This window comes from Drosophila nasuta, chromosome 2R, assembly GCF_023558535.2.
Source record: "Drosophila nasuta strain 15112-1781.00 chromosome 2R, ASM2355853v1, whole genome shotgun sequence".
Lineage (NCBI taxonomy): Eukaryota > Metazoa > Arthropoda > Insecta > Diptera > Drosophilidae > Drosophila > Drosophila nasuta.
In genome coordinates, this window is record NC_083456.1 from 889546 (window position 1) to 904908 (window position 15363).

At 39.9% G+C, this 15363-nt stretch overlaps 2 protein-coding genes across 2 annotated transcripts; one reads left to right on the forward strand and one right to left on the reverse strand.

Moving 5' to 3' along the window:
• Positions 1 to 237: 237 nt before the first annotated feature.
• LOC132786186 (uncharacterized) lies at positions 238 to 2440 on the reverse strand. The gene is made up of 2 exons (XM_060792645.1): positions 2127 to 2440; positions 238 to 1998 (listed from the first exon to the last, which is right to left on the reverse strand). The coding sequence occupies exon 2, from the start codon at positions 1570 to 1572 to the stop codon at positions 520 to 522; it is 1053 nt and encodes a 350-aa protein (XP_060648628.1). The 5' UTR covers positions 1573 to 1998; positions 2127 to 2440; the 3' UTR covers positions 238 to 519.
• Positions 2441 to 11650: 9210 nt separating this feature from the next.
• On the forward strand, positions 11651 to 14395 carry LOC132787796 (uncharacterized). Its single transcript, XM_060795094.1, has 3 exons — positions 11651 to 13550; positions 13599 to 13829; positions 13962 to 14395. Exons 1-3 carry the CDS (start codon positions 11651 to 11653, stop codon positions 14393 to 14395), a joined length of 2565 nt encoding a protein of 854 aa, XP_060651077.1.
• Positions 14396 to 15363: the final 968 nt, after the last annotated feature.

The window sequence follows — 15363 nt, forward strand, 5'->3', positions numbered from 1 at the left end:
TAATCAAACAAAGCTGTTGGCACAACCTTCGTGTGACGGCTAATGCGTCGGATCACTCACCATTTTCTTGACTGACGTTGTAACTAATTTACACTTTGCATATACAAAATAAGAACGATGGTTCTTTTGTGTTTAAAAAAATACAAACGCGAGCTGAGCTCGACTTATTTTATTGTTTTCGATTTTAAAACTAAACATTAATTATTATTTGCTAAAGCATGAAGACACCTCTGCTGGTTGTTCTGCTGGCGGCGCTGCTCCGTCGTACCCAATGCTACTTTGTTGTTGCTCCCGTTTCCGTTGTAATTGCAGTCATTGCAATTACCATTGCTGGCTCGTGGCTGTTGTTGTTGTCGTTGCCGTTTCCGCTAACTTTTTAGAGGATCGGGTTACTGTCTGGTTCCCAGACGTTAGTGACCGAAATATAGCTGACGCTGCGCACGTGTCGTTGGTTATGCGCTGCGGTGTTCCGTAACTTCTAGTTCGGTGCAACCAACTCTGGTGTTAACTCCTCCCCCTTTAAACGCGTACGTCTTCGGACGCAATGTAGAAGCGTTTTTGGGTTCCATTGCTTGGTGTTTCGCCTTTCTGTATCTCTGTGGTTTTTTCTGCTCTTGGAGTGGACTTGAGTTTCCATACCAATATAGCCAGTATAGTGAAAGTTATCACCAATATGCCAGAAAGTGCGAAGCTGATGGAATTTGCCTTAAAGTTGTTAGTTCGTAGGGTATCCAGTCTTCGAGTGTTGTTGATGTTAAGTTCTCCTAACACCTGTAGCGATAGTACTTCCTCGGCTTTGGTTTTTTCTGCCATCATCTGGAAGAGTGGTGGAATCGCTTCTGCGTATCTTGCCTCGCCAGCTTCATATTCGTCATCGCCAATTCTTATTGTGGAGTTTTCGAATTGTATGAGGTAGCTTCCTTTCAGATCTACTTCATCTTGGTCTATTTGTATGCTGCCAGTGTAGTCGTTTAACAGAATTGTACCCGTCAAAATTTCTTCATGGTCTGGAACATGTTGGCTATTTACTGTATTGCAGTAGGGTCTTGAGTGGTTTAACAAAGGAGTTATACAAGTAACGTTACTTAAATCTATGATATTATCTCTATGACAAATGATTTTATCGTTATGGGATTCGCAATCATTTTTCTGGGCGTACAAAGCATTATTGCATTTGATAATATTTTCATACTTAATTACGTTTATAACATTGTCTTTTTTTGTTGGTTTTATTTTCATTGCGGTACAAAGTTGATTTCCTAACAGTGGAATGCTTACCATGTACAACATTTCTTTGCCATTTGAGGCTATTTTTAATTTTGCAAATTCTAATAGTTCTTCAACGTTTACAAACATTATTTTTTCGTTTTCTAGTATTTGTTCAATTTTACTTATTTCTAGTTCTGATAATATTATAGAGTTTATTGTATTAGTTTTTGCCCATTCAATTGCGTGTATAAGATTGTATAATTCATCTTTAAAAATTTGAATTTTGTATTTTAGAACTGATATTATTTGTTCTTGAAATTCCTTATGTTCTAAAGTTGTTTTTAATATAGCATTACATCTCATGCTTAGTTCATTTATTCTTATGTTTAATTCTTTATTTATTACAACTTGTCTGTTGTTGTTTTCAAGTTGCTCATTTATTTTAGCTGTTACAATTTCGTGATCATTGCGGTCCGGCGTGCCGGCCAACCATTTCCAGGCTGTTCCTAGGATCTTGTCGTTCTTTTCTTAGGTTTTAGTCGACGCAAATCGATTTTAATTTTTCTAAGTTCGTATTCTAAGAATGGGAAAAGCTGATGATTTTGGCTCACATTTTTCAATGTTTCTTCTAGTTTCCATGCAGTGTTTTCGTATTCTTCTATATTGAAAACATGGATTACTCTGAATGCGCCATTCTGAATTGCTGCTACTCCAGTCTTGATAGGAATCAACTGGGAATTTGAATAGTCTAAGATTGTGGCCAACCCGTGACATAACGGCAAGAAAAATCTGTGAACGGATATTATGTTTTGATATTATTTCTATGTATTAGTTTGCCTGATTGTGTTTTTATTGTTGTGTTTCTGTCTTCTGAAACTATTTCTTTTTTGAATTTTGGTGATAATTTTGATCCTAACCTTTTATCTATTCTGACGTAAATAACTTCTCCTTTCGTATAAGTTCTTATTAGTTTCTTTTTTGAATTGTGGTATAATAAATCTTCCTCTTGTTTTCTTTTTATTTCGTTGCTGATCTGATTCCTAGCTTGTTCTAATTCTTGTGGATCTGTTATTGTTCTTGTTCCGAAGAATACCTCAATTGGTTTCTTCTTGGTAGTGCAATGAATTGAACTGTTATACTCCTGTACTGCTTTGAAAATTAAACTCTCAAAATCGATTGAATCATTTTCTTTTTTAAAACACCTCATTATTTCTGTGAGGGTGGAATGGAATCTTTCCACTTGTCCATTACTTGTGGAGTGATAAGGTGGTGTCGTATATACTTCTGCTTTGAGCTGATCTTTTAGTAGAAATTTAATGGAAGCCGCATTCATTGCCTTTTCGTTATCCATTATAACTAATCGTGGCATGCCGAATGCTATCATAATTTCGCGTAAGGGATGCTTTAGATCTTCGGACGCTTTTGACTTCAGTATCTTTACTTGGGCGTATTTCGAGAATTTGTCTATGGCTGTGAGTACTACTTGTTTTTGAGTTAAATAAAGGTCTATGTGAATTATTTCACCGGGGTATTTGGGTATTGGTGTTGATTGAATTTCCCCCTGTTGTGGATGTCTGTCATATTTAGTGAGTTTGCATGTTTCACATTTCTTTACTATTGACTTAATTTTTTTAGCTAATCCAGGAAAGAAGTATTTGTTTAAAATTTGCTGTTTGTTTTCTGTTGCGTTTCTGTGTGCTCGTACATGTTCTTTGGTTCCTATCTCGTTTTGTTCATCTTCGTTTGGGACATGTATTACTCGTCTCCAGGTGTATCTTATTTTATAATTAGAAAAATGGTTAGGGTATATTTCCTGAATTTGGCCCAATAATCTTTCTGAGGTGAATAATCCATTTACTATTTTGGGGTCTAGTCTTTCTTTTAAAATTTTGATTAAGTCATTATCTGTGTAGTGTGTCTTAGAAACTATGTGTCTATGATAACTCGGGAATGGTAATTCAAATGTATAGGAATCTTTGTCTGAAGTTAGTAGAAAAAGTTGATTTTTGAATACATTAATTGGAGCTTCTACCCCTTGAATGAGGTTGTGTGAGGAACTTTCGTCGCTGTGAACTGTTGCGGCGGAGCTCTCTGTAAAAAAAATTGGTGGGTTTCGTGATAATGCGTCTGCTACCACGTTTGATGTTCCGGGCTTGTACCTAAGTTCATGGTTAAACTCTTCGAGATAGCTTTTCCATCTCTTAAGCTTTCCATTATGATTTTTATTGCTGAGTGCGAAAGTCAGGGGTTGATGATCGGTGAAGATTATAACCTTTGAAGTGCCATATAGGTACATGCGAAGGTTCTGCAAAGCCCATACTATAGCTAGCATTTCTTTTTTCATTAGCTGCATAGTTTTCTTCGGTTTTAGTGAGGGTTCGCGATATGAAAGTAATGGGTTTACCTTCTTGTTCTAATACCGCTCCTATAGCAAAATTAGAGGCATCAGTTGTTAGATGAAATTCCTTTTTGAAGTCAGGATAAGCTAGTAACACGTCATCTGAGGTGAGTGTTCGTTTTATTTTATCGAATGACTCAATTGCCTCATTGTCCAATGTCACTTTAACCTTGCGTGAGGCGTTTTTTTCGAGTCTACCTTGTTCTCCTCTTAAAAGTGTAGTGAGAGGTTTTGCTAACTTTGCATAGTCCCTTATAAATCTTCTATAATAACCAGATAATCCTAAAAATGATCGTAGATCTTTTAGTGTTTGTGGCATGGGGAAATCCTGTATTGCTTTAACTTTGTCAATATTGATTCTTATTCCTTCCGCTGAGATAGTGAAACCCAAGAAGTTAACATCTTTTTTGAAGAACTCGCACTTGTCGAGTTGAACTTTCATATTCGCATCTTGTAGAGCCGTGAAGACTTTCTCTAAATCGTTGGCATGATCGGTTTCAGTTTTGCTGAACACAATTATATCATCGATGTAAACATAGCATATCTTGCTGGTGTGGTCTCTTAAGATATCGTCTAATGTGCGTTGGAATATTGAGGGTGAATTCTTAAGACCGAATGGTAGTCTCGTGAACTCAAATTTCCCTCCGTTAACAGCGAATGCTGTTTTTTCTATATCTCTTTCGGACAATGGAATTTGGTGGAAACCACTTTTCAGATCTAAAACTGAAAAGAATTTGTTTTCGTCTAATTGTGCGATTATTTCGCCTATTTCTGGGATCGGGTAACGATCCGGGATTGTTACGTTATTAAGTTTTCGGTAGTCAATAACTACTCTAAACTTTTTTTTACCAGATGCGTCTATCTTTTTTGGCACCACCCAAACGGGTGCATTATACGGAGACCGTGAAGGTCTAATTATACCATCTCGTAGCAATTCTTAGATTTGGGTTTCTACTTCTGTTCGTAATGAAGCGGGGTATGGGTAATGTTTGCAGTACACAGGTGTGTCGGAATTAGTTCTAATTTCACCAACAACTCTTGTTGTGTAGGTCAGTTTCTTGTCTGGGTTCGCGAATAATTCGGAGTAACTATTTGTTAGTTGAGACATAGTTTGTTTTTGTAAGGGTGTCATATGATCGGACCGAATGTTGATGCTGTTCACTGCTTGTGTTTTTAGTTGAAGAATTTTGATTTTTCGTCCGCCCTTCATGATCAGTGTGTCGGTTCTTATATCAACTATTGCGTCGAGTTGTTTTAATGTGTCATTCCCTATAATGCCATGGAATGTTTTTAATGTGGGTAATATAAAAAATGTCAGGTTTTTGAGACCAAAAAGATTTAAGAGTGTATGGTGTGTTATTTCTATTTTCCCTCCTACTGAGTTTGCAAAGAATGACTTGTTATTGATCTTCGGGTTCTTCACTAAATGGGGTTGGACATAGTTCTCATTAGAACCTGTATCTATTAAAAATTTTAATTTGCTTCCGTCCCTCATTACGCATTGGATATACGGCAGTGAGGAACTATTTAATCTAAAAAATAGACGTCTGATGGGTTTGTTTCAAAACCATATTCTTCTTCTATTGGATTCTGATCATCCCAATCAGTTACTCCTTCTAGTCCTACTTGCTCAAAATATTCTTGTTCCTCGTCAGCACTTGCTACGTCTTCTGGTTCACCTTCGAAGGCACCAGTTTCGATATTGAAATGCCTTTGCAATTTCTTGGTCTATACAAAGCTCCCTGTTGTGTTGGTGGAGCGTATTGTCGTTGAGGGAATGGTACGTTATGGCTCGGTTGAGGAACCGTATTGGTCCAAGATGATTGTGGTCGAGTTCCCCAAGTTAGTCTTATAACAGGTGGATAATATAAGTTTGGTTCAAATTTGTGTCCATTGTTAGGCAATTGGTATGTTGGTTTCGAATTAGATTGCCTGAAGTTATGTTGCATTTGTCTAGGTGGTAGTGGAGGTGGCATTTGCCGAGATCTAGGAGCAAAAGAGTTTCGATGCTCCTGGTTTTTTACCAAGCTGCACAGGTGCAGAGCATGGCTCAGATCTCTTGGCTCTTTAATGGCCAATAATCGTGGCATATCGCCGTTCAGACCGCGCATAAAAGTGTCTAATGCTTTGTCACGATATGTATTGGTCAAAGTTCTGATTACTTCAGGGGATTCCTCTTGTGCACTTATTTGGTTGAGTATTAGAGACAAATGATGATACACAACTCTGTAATATTCAGTTACAGTCATATGGCCTTGCGTCAGTGAAAACATCTGATAATCTGGAGTTTTCAAATCACGCTTGTCAGCAAAGTGCGCTGTGAGGCACTTAGATATTGCCTTCCAGTTAAGAGGAGTGTTGTAAGAATTCAACACCGCTTCTGCCTCATCAACAATCTTATTTCGGATTGCGACCATGAGGAGGTAGTATCTATGTGTGTTTTCTTGCCCTTCATAAAGAGCAAGAACTCTTTCGACATTCTTTTTCCAGCTGCCGAACATTGTTCTATCCCCAGAGAATTCCCTAATCAATCGAACGGTATCCGGTACCTTATCTTTTTCTTCTCCTAGACCGGGTCTAACAACTGGTAGATCTGGTCTTTCTTCAGTATTAACTGCTTGCCTTATGATTCTACCATCTCTAAGTACTTCATTGATAATTCCTGTAATAGCTTCCCTAAGTTCTGGACTGGTAACTGGAGTACTAGTCCTTGGCCTGTTTTGGATGGGTTGTCCTATTTGAAGGTTTCTAATTGATTCGGCTAAATCTTCTGCTGTCGCCATTGTCTTGGTTTTGAAGTTTTTTTAATCGGAAAAACAGTTTTACTATTTTGTCTTGGTCACGAAATTAATTATTATGTATTCTTGTTTGTAAATTACTTCATAATTAACTTATAGTTTAATTCTTTGTTTTTAGATTTTATGAAAGTTTACGTTATTCTTGAACTTACTAAAATAATTGATTTATCAATTTACTTTCAAAGTTTTAAATTTCGTTAAAAATTTGATTACGTTACTTAGTTTAGATTCGTTTTACTATAAAATTTTCTTTTGATTTGTTTTGTTTTTGATTCTTTGTTTCTTTTCGTTTTTCTTTAGATTCGTTACGTTACTTAGTTTAGATTCGTTTTAATGTAAAATTTTCTTTTGATTTGTTTTGTCTTTGTTTCTTTTCGTTTTTCTTTTTTTGATTGATTCTTGTTTCTTGTTTCACTTAATATCTACGCTTACAGTTCTATTAACATCTCGGCGAATCTTCCGCGCTGGTCCTCTGGATGAATCCCGTTTGTCCCGCGTTGAGTAGCGATGGGGTACTTCTTACACTTGGGTGACTTGGGTTCCTCGGGCACACTTAGCACGCGGTGTCCTACGGACTGACACTATAGGACGTCGGCGATAAAAGTTTTTGGCCTGATCTAGGTAATGACGCGACACTTTTTCCACTTATTTATTCGGGGAGTCTAAACCGCTTATCGAGCTTTGTGGCAACTTGTGGCACTTTACTTTGCACGATCACTGTTCACGAGTTTCATCGGGTTTTTACGCGATTGGTCTGTCAACTACCTTTCGATCGGGTCCCTGCTCGGGCGCCAAATAAGAACGATGGTTCTTTTGAGTTTAAAAAAAAATACAAACGCGAGCTGAGCTCGACTTATTTTATTGGTTTCGATTTTAAAACTAAACATTAATTATTATTTGCTAAAGCATGAAGACACCTCTGCTGGTTGTTCTGCTGGCGGCGCTGCTCCGTCGTACCCAATGCTACTTTGTTGTTGCTCCCGTTTCCGTTGTAATTGCAGTCATTGCAATTACCATTGCTGGCTCGTGGCTGTTGTTGTTGTCGTTGCCGTTTCCGCTAACTTTTTAGAGGATCGGGTTACCGTCTGGTTCCCAGACGTTAGTGACCGAAATATAGCTGACGCTGCGCACGTGTCGTTGGTTATGCGCTGCGGTGTTCCGTAACTTCTAGTTCGGTGCAACCAACTCTGGTGTTAACTTACATATACAACTTCTTTTTGTTTCACTTCTTTTGTTTAAAGTTCACTGTTGGCAATTATTTCAACTTTGATATTCCCGTTCTCCACTGTCCAACATTTTAATCTATTATTATATTATATATATACATTTTTTTTTGCACATCTTAATCTCTCTTCTTTTTTTTTTTACACACATTTTTTTTATTAAAATATATTTTACATTAAGAGTAATATCAGTATCTTCATCCTCTGGGAGATGGTTCGAAGTTGTGGCTGCGCCAGTTACAATATTGGATCCCAATATTATGTATTTTCAAGAAGAAATAAAGCTTGAGTTTTATTAATTAGAGAACAAGACCTTTCTGGTGGAGTTGCCTTTTAATAATGATTCTTTATTCAGTTATAACTTAGCTTCTAGGGTACATAGAATCGGGAATCTGCATCGTAGGCAGATTTCAAGAGGCAGATGGCTTGGTCGCTGCCGTTGGGCTATTCCGCTTAGTCGGCAGGATATCCCAGACGTGGATCAGCATAAACAACGGATGTCAACAATGTTGCAATGTTAACATAACGAGTGACCCACATGGGTCGCTCGTGGCGGTTTGTTAGACGGAGGAGGCGAGGCAGAGGTAGTTGTGGTAACTCGCGCAACGAAAACGAAAATGCAAGCAACAACAATACGGAGCCGAAATGCACCGGTGCAGTGTTGGCTTGCGGGTATATATGTATGTATATATGTATGTGCGCTTAACAACAGCACACAACTTACAGCGGCTACGAATATGGTGACAAAGGGGTCGACGAAAGCGAAAATTACAACGAACTAAGAGAAGACGTTCGATGCAATGAAAATAGAAAATTTCCCTAGTCACTTTCACTTAAGAAAACAGAAAACCTAAGCGGTTCACTATTTAATTTAAAATATAAAATTTAAATGCAAATGCTCTACTATTACGTATGTGCCAAGAATTGAAAGCGTCACTAGAATTTTGCAACTTGGCAACCAATTCTGTTGTTTGCTTTAAACTTTTCGCACAGTACCTGGAATTGGCGATCTTTAATGATCCCAGACACTTTCCTCTGTGTGTTCTGCAGGTGCAGGGTATCCTCCAGCGATGATGCTGAAAAATCCACCGATGACAAACACAAGGAGATCACAGTACTGACACAAAGTCAATTGTTTGTTTATATTTTAATAGCGACTGGCGCGAATTTGTTTTGTTTTCTGTTTTATATTGATCACTCGCGTTCAACAACAATTAGTGTCCACCCGGGGGCGCCATGAAAAATCTGAAGAGTTTTTGTAATATTAAATATTTCCGCTTTATTCGCGAACAAAGAATAGACATAATTGTTGTTGCGACAATACGAAAACGAAACGAAAAGAAAACGGAGCGAGTGACCACGCGCTGATGAGTTTTCAATTTCAACTCCATTTATGTTTCTAAGTTAAGTTACACTAAGCCTAACTTAACTAGAGTGGCGAAGCGATGCGAATTCGCTCAGGGAGCAAAACGAATGCTTTATTGCACTCTCGCTTCGCCCTAATTCTAACAACTTCATTTGATACTTCATATTCCACAGTGAAATTATATTCTTCCAGCTCAAGTCGCATGCGCGTTAGCTTAGAGCTTGAATTAATCATTGAAAACAAGTAAGTTAAGAAATGTCTACCATAAACATATGGTCTGAAATAAATTATTGCATAAGCAAATGGAAGTTGACGAGCATAGTCGGAAATATTTTTGATAAAACGTCTATAGTAATTGCAAAATGCAACAAATCTTGAAGCGCTGTCCGCATCATGAGGGACTGGGTAATTCTTAATGACGTCGTATTTTTTGTCGTCTGGCAAGATTCCTTTATCAGTGCATTTATGTCCCAGAAAAGTGCATGCATGAAAAATAAGCATTTTTCAGGATGTAACTTAAGGTTGTATTCCCTACATTTCTCAACAACATCAGTTAAGTTTTTAAGCATATGTTTTTCGGAACAACCTATAACTATTATGTCATCCATATAAAGGATATAAGATAAGATAGTTTTTTCTCTATTTTCTGGATTGAACTATGTCATAGTTCGAAAGTGGTTCATATTTTAAACTGTGAATATTTACTATTTGGTCAGTACTGGTTGTATTCAGTAATCGGGCAAACGCATTTTTGGTTGTTGCGACTGTGTTTACAACATAAATGCCGTGTTGAATTTCCTGATTAAGTATTAGTATAATTTCTTCATCTGATGATAGATGAATCTTTCGGACCACTTGAGATCTTGCTGATAGAATTATGGAATTATTACCAGAACTGAATGTTAAAGGAACACAAATTGGGAAATTCAAATTATTTGCCCATGCCTATTTATCCATCACATGGTATTGCGAAATGCAAATATGAAAATCGTGCGGAATTATATATTTATCTGTCTGTATCTCGAGGGAAATTAAGCCTTTAGATTGAATTAGCTTTTGGCCTATGCCTTGAATGTTTATTTTATTATCTTTCTGAATATCACTAAAGATATCAGAGTTTTCTTTTAAAATGGATATATCTGCACCAGTGTCAATTAAGAATACAAGTTTTTTTGTTGGTTTCTATATTTGTAAGGTTTACAAATATATTAAGACTAAGAGTAATGGTGTGAACATTGTGGTTGACTGCTGAGTATCTGAAGGTTGAGAGTTTCCCGAATTATTCTGTGCATTGTTTGTATTATTATTGTTATTGTTTCGGCCTCGATTGGAATTATTGTTCCCTATTACTTCCTCGTTTGGAGTACATCATTGTTTTCGCACTACTAGTAAGTCTTGTACTAGTGCGGATGTATGCACTAACGGCAGCATCCATGGTAGTGAAAATACCAGACTCCAAAACGGTTCTAACACTTTCGTGACTAGTTTTACTAATCATTGTGTCAACGGCTTCTGTAGTGCTGAGCATGTCAGCATTTTCAGATGGTATGCCTTGGTCAATATAAGCAGCTAAAAGCTGTCGCAGATTTTCTAGTTAATTTGTGAACTGAGTGGCTGTTTTGCCTTTCTGCGTTAATGTGTCCATTTTCGCCTTTATGTTGGCGGGTGTTTCACCGACAACTACGGCTTTTTAGTTTTGCAATGATTCCATCTGTTGGCGGGCGAACTAAATTTTCTACTGGAGCTTTGCCAGCGCATTTCCTACTGGGCATTTGTAATCGGTGATTCTCTTTTATGCATTGGAATTTCACCGTTACGTTCGCTAGATGTAGCAATGCAGCTGCAAATTTCGGCAGCGTGATTTACTTTGAATTTGTATTTGAGCCCAAGCAGAGGCAAATAATTGTGAACAATAAAATAGGGATTAGAAGGTGTGCGCAGAGCACGAATGTAAGTAAAAATATGAAATTATAATGAAATGTACGAAATATAATGAAAATAATAAAGATTTCAGCAGATTTTGATCCACTACAAGTTGTTGTTTTCGAGTAGTGGATTGCTCGAAGTACGAGCAACGGCACACCAACCAAGGCACGGATCCGGTGCCAACATTCTGAAATATTCTTGCTAAGACTCGAATATTCAGTCTTATTTTGGAATATCCGTCTCAATTTGGAATATTCTCTCTTTGAAAGTTTGCAATTGGAGTCGTGACATAACCTCAACCACGACTATGGCAAATCGGGAGGAACACGTGCCTGGAAAAGAGATGACGAGTGATGGTCAGCAATTAGATGGAGCTGCTCCTCAAGATCCAATTGGACCTGCCAATGGTTTACATGAAGCCGTTAATGTGCAGGCAGCTGTCGCGGGTTTTGAGCGCAATGGAGCAGCGAATATAGGCCGCTCATCTTCGTCATATGGAATCAGCACATCGTCGAGTTCATCAACTCCTATCCAGCATAAACCGGCAAACACACAAATTGATAGTTCGGGATATGGCACGGTGGTCAACAAGCTCCATATGGATTCATCTCGTGGAGGATTGACAATGCCATATCAAGCGAACACTGCAGCAGCGATGGGTGGTATAATCAATGGATTGCCACAGCCGTGATCAATGGGATTGCCCAGTAATCTTCAACAACCTAACGACATGCACGCTGCCAATTCATTGGCTAGGAGTGAGCCTTTGACGGCCGCTCAAATCAGTGCTCGACATATCATCAGCCGAGATCTGCCTACTTTCACTGGAAAGCCTGACGAATGGCTGCTGTTCATTAGCAATTATGAGCAGTCGACGGAAAGATGTGGATTCAGTAACGAAGAAAATCTTATACGCTTGCAGAAGTGTCTTAAGGGCCAGGCACTGGAAGCAGTACGCGGAAAATTGATGGTGCCAGATACAGTGCCGTATGCGATTGGAACATTAAGAATGCTGTATGGCCGACCAGAAATAGTACACGCCGCGTTACAAGGAAAACTGAGAGACGAGCCAGCGATAAAGGCAGATAATTTGGACTCCGTCATTCGACTAGCCCTTGCTGTCCAAAATTACTGCGCAACCATATCTGCATTGGGTCTTCATGACTTTTTGCATGATCCTGACTTGTTGAACGAATTGGTCGCAAAGATGCCGAGCAGTATGAAGTTGGACTGGGGTCGACACCGATTGGCAAATCAAAGCGTCAACATGGCCACATTCGACAATTGGCTTTTCAATGTGGCAATGTGTGCCAGTATGGTAACTCCGTATGATGTCGGACGAACGACCTCAGCCAAAGCTTCAAAAGAAAGGCTGTTTGTGCATAGTGTTAGCGACAACAATGACGAGACTCAACAGCGACAGCATCATGGAGAATCAGAGAAGACTACATGCCCAAAATGTGGAGGCACGCACCGACTGTCGGAATGTGTCGACTTTCGAGCATCGAACGTTAAACAGCGCTGGGAGTTTGTGAAATCGAAACGGCTATGTTTCGGTTGTTTCTGGCGGCATCTCGTTCGAAACTGCAAAGCTAGAGAAACCTGTGGCGTCGATGGATGCAAATCAATTGACCACGTACTGTTGCATACCGCCGCAGGCAGTGATGGCAGAAACAAGCTGTCTGGACAAGCAGTGCCTCGATCTGTCAACAAAGAGGAGTCTTCAATTATGTTTCATGGAAAGACGGCGAGTAGCCCTCTCTTTCGTTATATCCCGATAACGATCCACGGCAAATCCAAATCTGTGAAAACATTTGCTTTGGCCGATGAAGGAGCTGCTTGTTTTTTAATTGAAAGATCCTTGTCTGACGAGCTCGAGCTAGAAGGACCGGCAACTCAATTGTGCCTGAAATGGACAGGTGATGTTTCTAAGGTTGAAAACAATTCGCAATCGTTGGACATCACTGTATCAGCTACGAGTATGGAATCGCAGCGATACACTCTGAAAAGTGTGCGAACAGTGTCTGATCTCGACCTACTGAAGCAAAGCCTTGACAAGCAATTATTGGAGTCTCGGAGTCACCTCTGTACGTTGCCTATAGATCCGTATTCCAACGTACGAGCACGAATCATCATTGGACTCGACAACATTAAGTGGACTATTCCGCTGGAGTTGCATGAAAGTGAAGACGACGACGTCATTGCAGCACGTTGCAGGCTTGGCTGGGCTGTTTACGGCCGCTCAGCAAAGGAATACTCGTCGATTCCACGCCTGTTACATATTTGCCAATGTAGTGAGACTGACAGTTTGGATGTTGTATTGAAAGAGCACTTTTCTTTGGAATCACTGGAAATTGTCGCTACGATCAATCCATTACGATCCAAAGACGACGAGCGATCGGTGCAAATCATGGAAGCAACGACAACGTTCTTGGCAGACGAGAAAAGGTGGCAAACTGGTCTACTGTGGAGATTCGATAAAGTGGTCTTGCCTGACTCCTATGAAATGTGTCTTAAGCGACTAAAATGTCTCGAATCAAAAATGTCGAAAGATCCGCAGTTACGCAACTTTATGCTAACGACGATGAAAAACTATAATGAAAATCGTTACATCAGACGCCTGGATGATAGTGAGTTGGCGCGTAAAGATATAACATGGTTTCTTCCTATCTTTACAGTCACCAACCCTAACAAGAAGAAGACACGTTTAGTGTGGGACGCTGCAGCGAAGCTCCAAGGAGTGTCTCTAAGCGACTGCCTGCAAAAGGGTCCTGACACACTTGCATCATTGATGGGCATTCTAATACGCTTCAGAGAACGCCCAATTGCTATTTCGGGTGACATACGCGAAATGTTCCATCAAGTTAGGGTGCGACCAGAGGATCAGGCAGTTCAGAGATTCCTCTGGCGTGATGGAAACTCGCAATGGCCACCATGCAAGTTATGACTTTTGGAGTATCGTATTCACCTTCCTTGGCGAGCTACGTTTTGAAACGCAATGCTCAACGATATGAAGCTGAATATCCCGAGGCCGTAAAAAGCCATTTGCGGCAACACTTTCGTCGATGACTGGCTTCAGTCTGTGGACTCAGTAGCTGAGATGACAAAGCTGGCCCAGGCTGTAAAACTAATTCATGCTGATGGAGGATTTGACATGCGACACTGGACATTCAATTCTCAAACAGTGGTCTGTGCTCTCGAAAATAGATATGACATGTTGGACAAGCCAATTTGTTACCCAGACGTTGGTCCGGAAAAGGTTCTGGGCATGTGGTGGCAACCTGGAGAAGATTGTCTAACGTTTATGGTAAAGCCAGATAAGATCGCAAAGGCTCTAGATGGTCGGCCAACTAATCGCCGCGTCCTGAGCATGATTATGACCATATTCGACCCCCCTTGGAATTGTTGGATTTTTCAACATACGCGCCAAAATCATTCTTCAAAATACATGGAGGAGTGGAGTCGGACGGGATGAGCCGCTTAAAGAAGAAGACGAGGCAGACTGGCGTCGTTGGTTGGATTTGGTGCCAACGTTAAACAATCTGCGTATAGCCCGATGTTTGAAAGGAGTTAGTGCAACTAGATGTCTGGAAATGCCGTCGTATACATCGGAGCTGAAGTAGACGATCAAGTTCATTGCAGCCTTGTAGCGGCAAAAACAAGGGTTGCTCCATTGAAATCAATTTCGATACCTCGCATGGAACTCATGGCTGCTGTTTTGGGGCTGAGGTTGGCCAGATGTATCGAGTCTGAAATGTCAGTACACGTTGACAAGAAAGTGTTCTGGACAGACTCTAGAGATGTTCTATTCTGGATACGATCGGATGTTCGTAAATTTCACCAATTTGTTGCACTCCGCATTGGCGAAATCTTAGAAGGATCAGATGTGAGTAACTGGAGATGGGTCCCGTCAGCGCAAAATGTGGCCGACGATGGTACCAAATGGACAAGAACGCCTGTCATTAACGAAGCGAATAGGTGGTTTAGAGGGCCTCAATTTCTATATTCGGATGACTCTCAGTGGCCGCAAATGAACATTGATGCGAGCAAACATAGCCAAACTATTCTGCAACACGTCGAAGAGCAACTGAAAACCATGTCACCTTTGAGCTGTATTTCACCAGACCCAGAAAGATTCAGCAAGCTGGAGAGGTTGAGAGCCGCACAGTTGCGAGTATTGGATTTCTTGCGATCTATTGTCAAGAAGAGCATGGGATCGGAATTAGAGAAGTTATTATTACTTGAGCGGCCAATCGAGATGGATATTATTCTAATACGAGTGTGCCAGGAAACCGAGTATTTCAGCGAGATGAAATGCTTGAAAACGGGAAGCAGTATTATGGATCGAAAGAGCAAGCTATTTAAATGCTCTCCGTACTTGGACGACCTAATAGAAGGAGTCGAAGTAAACCTAAAGCGACCCATAATCCTACCAAGAAGACA

Bases quoted from the DNA above. Each gene is read 5' to 3' on its own strand.
- LOC132787796 (XM_060795094.1), top strand. From the start codon at position 11,651: ATGCACGCTGCCAATTCATTGGCTAGGAGTGAGCCTTTGACGGCCGCT. The intron at 13,551-13,598 runs GTGAGTTGGCGC...CTATCTTTACAG, and splicing joins CATCAGACGCCTGGATGATA to TCACCAACCCTAACAAGAAG. The intron at 13,830-13,961 runs GTGATGGAAACT...GGCCGTAAAAAG, and splicing joins AGTTCAGAGATTCCTCTGGC to CCATTTGCGGCAACACTTTC.
- LOC132786186 (XM_060792645.1), bottom strand. From the start codon at position 1,572: ATGAGATGTAATGCTATATTAAAAACAACTTTAGAACATAAGGAATTT.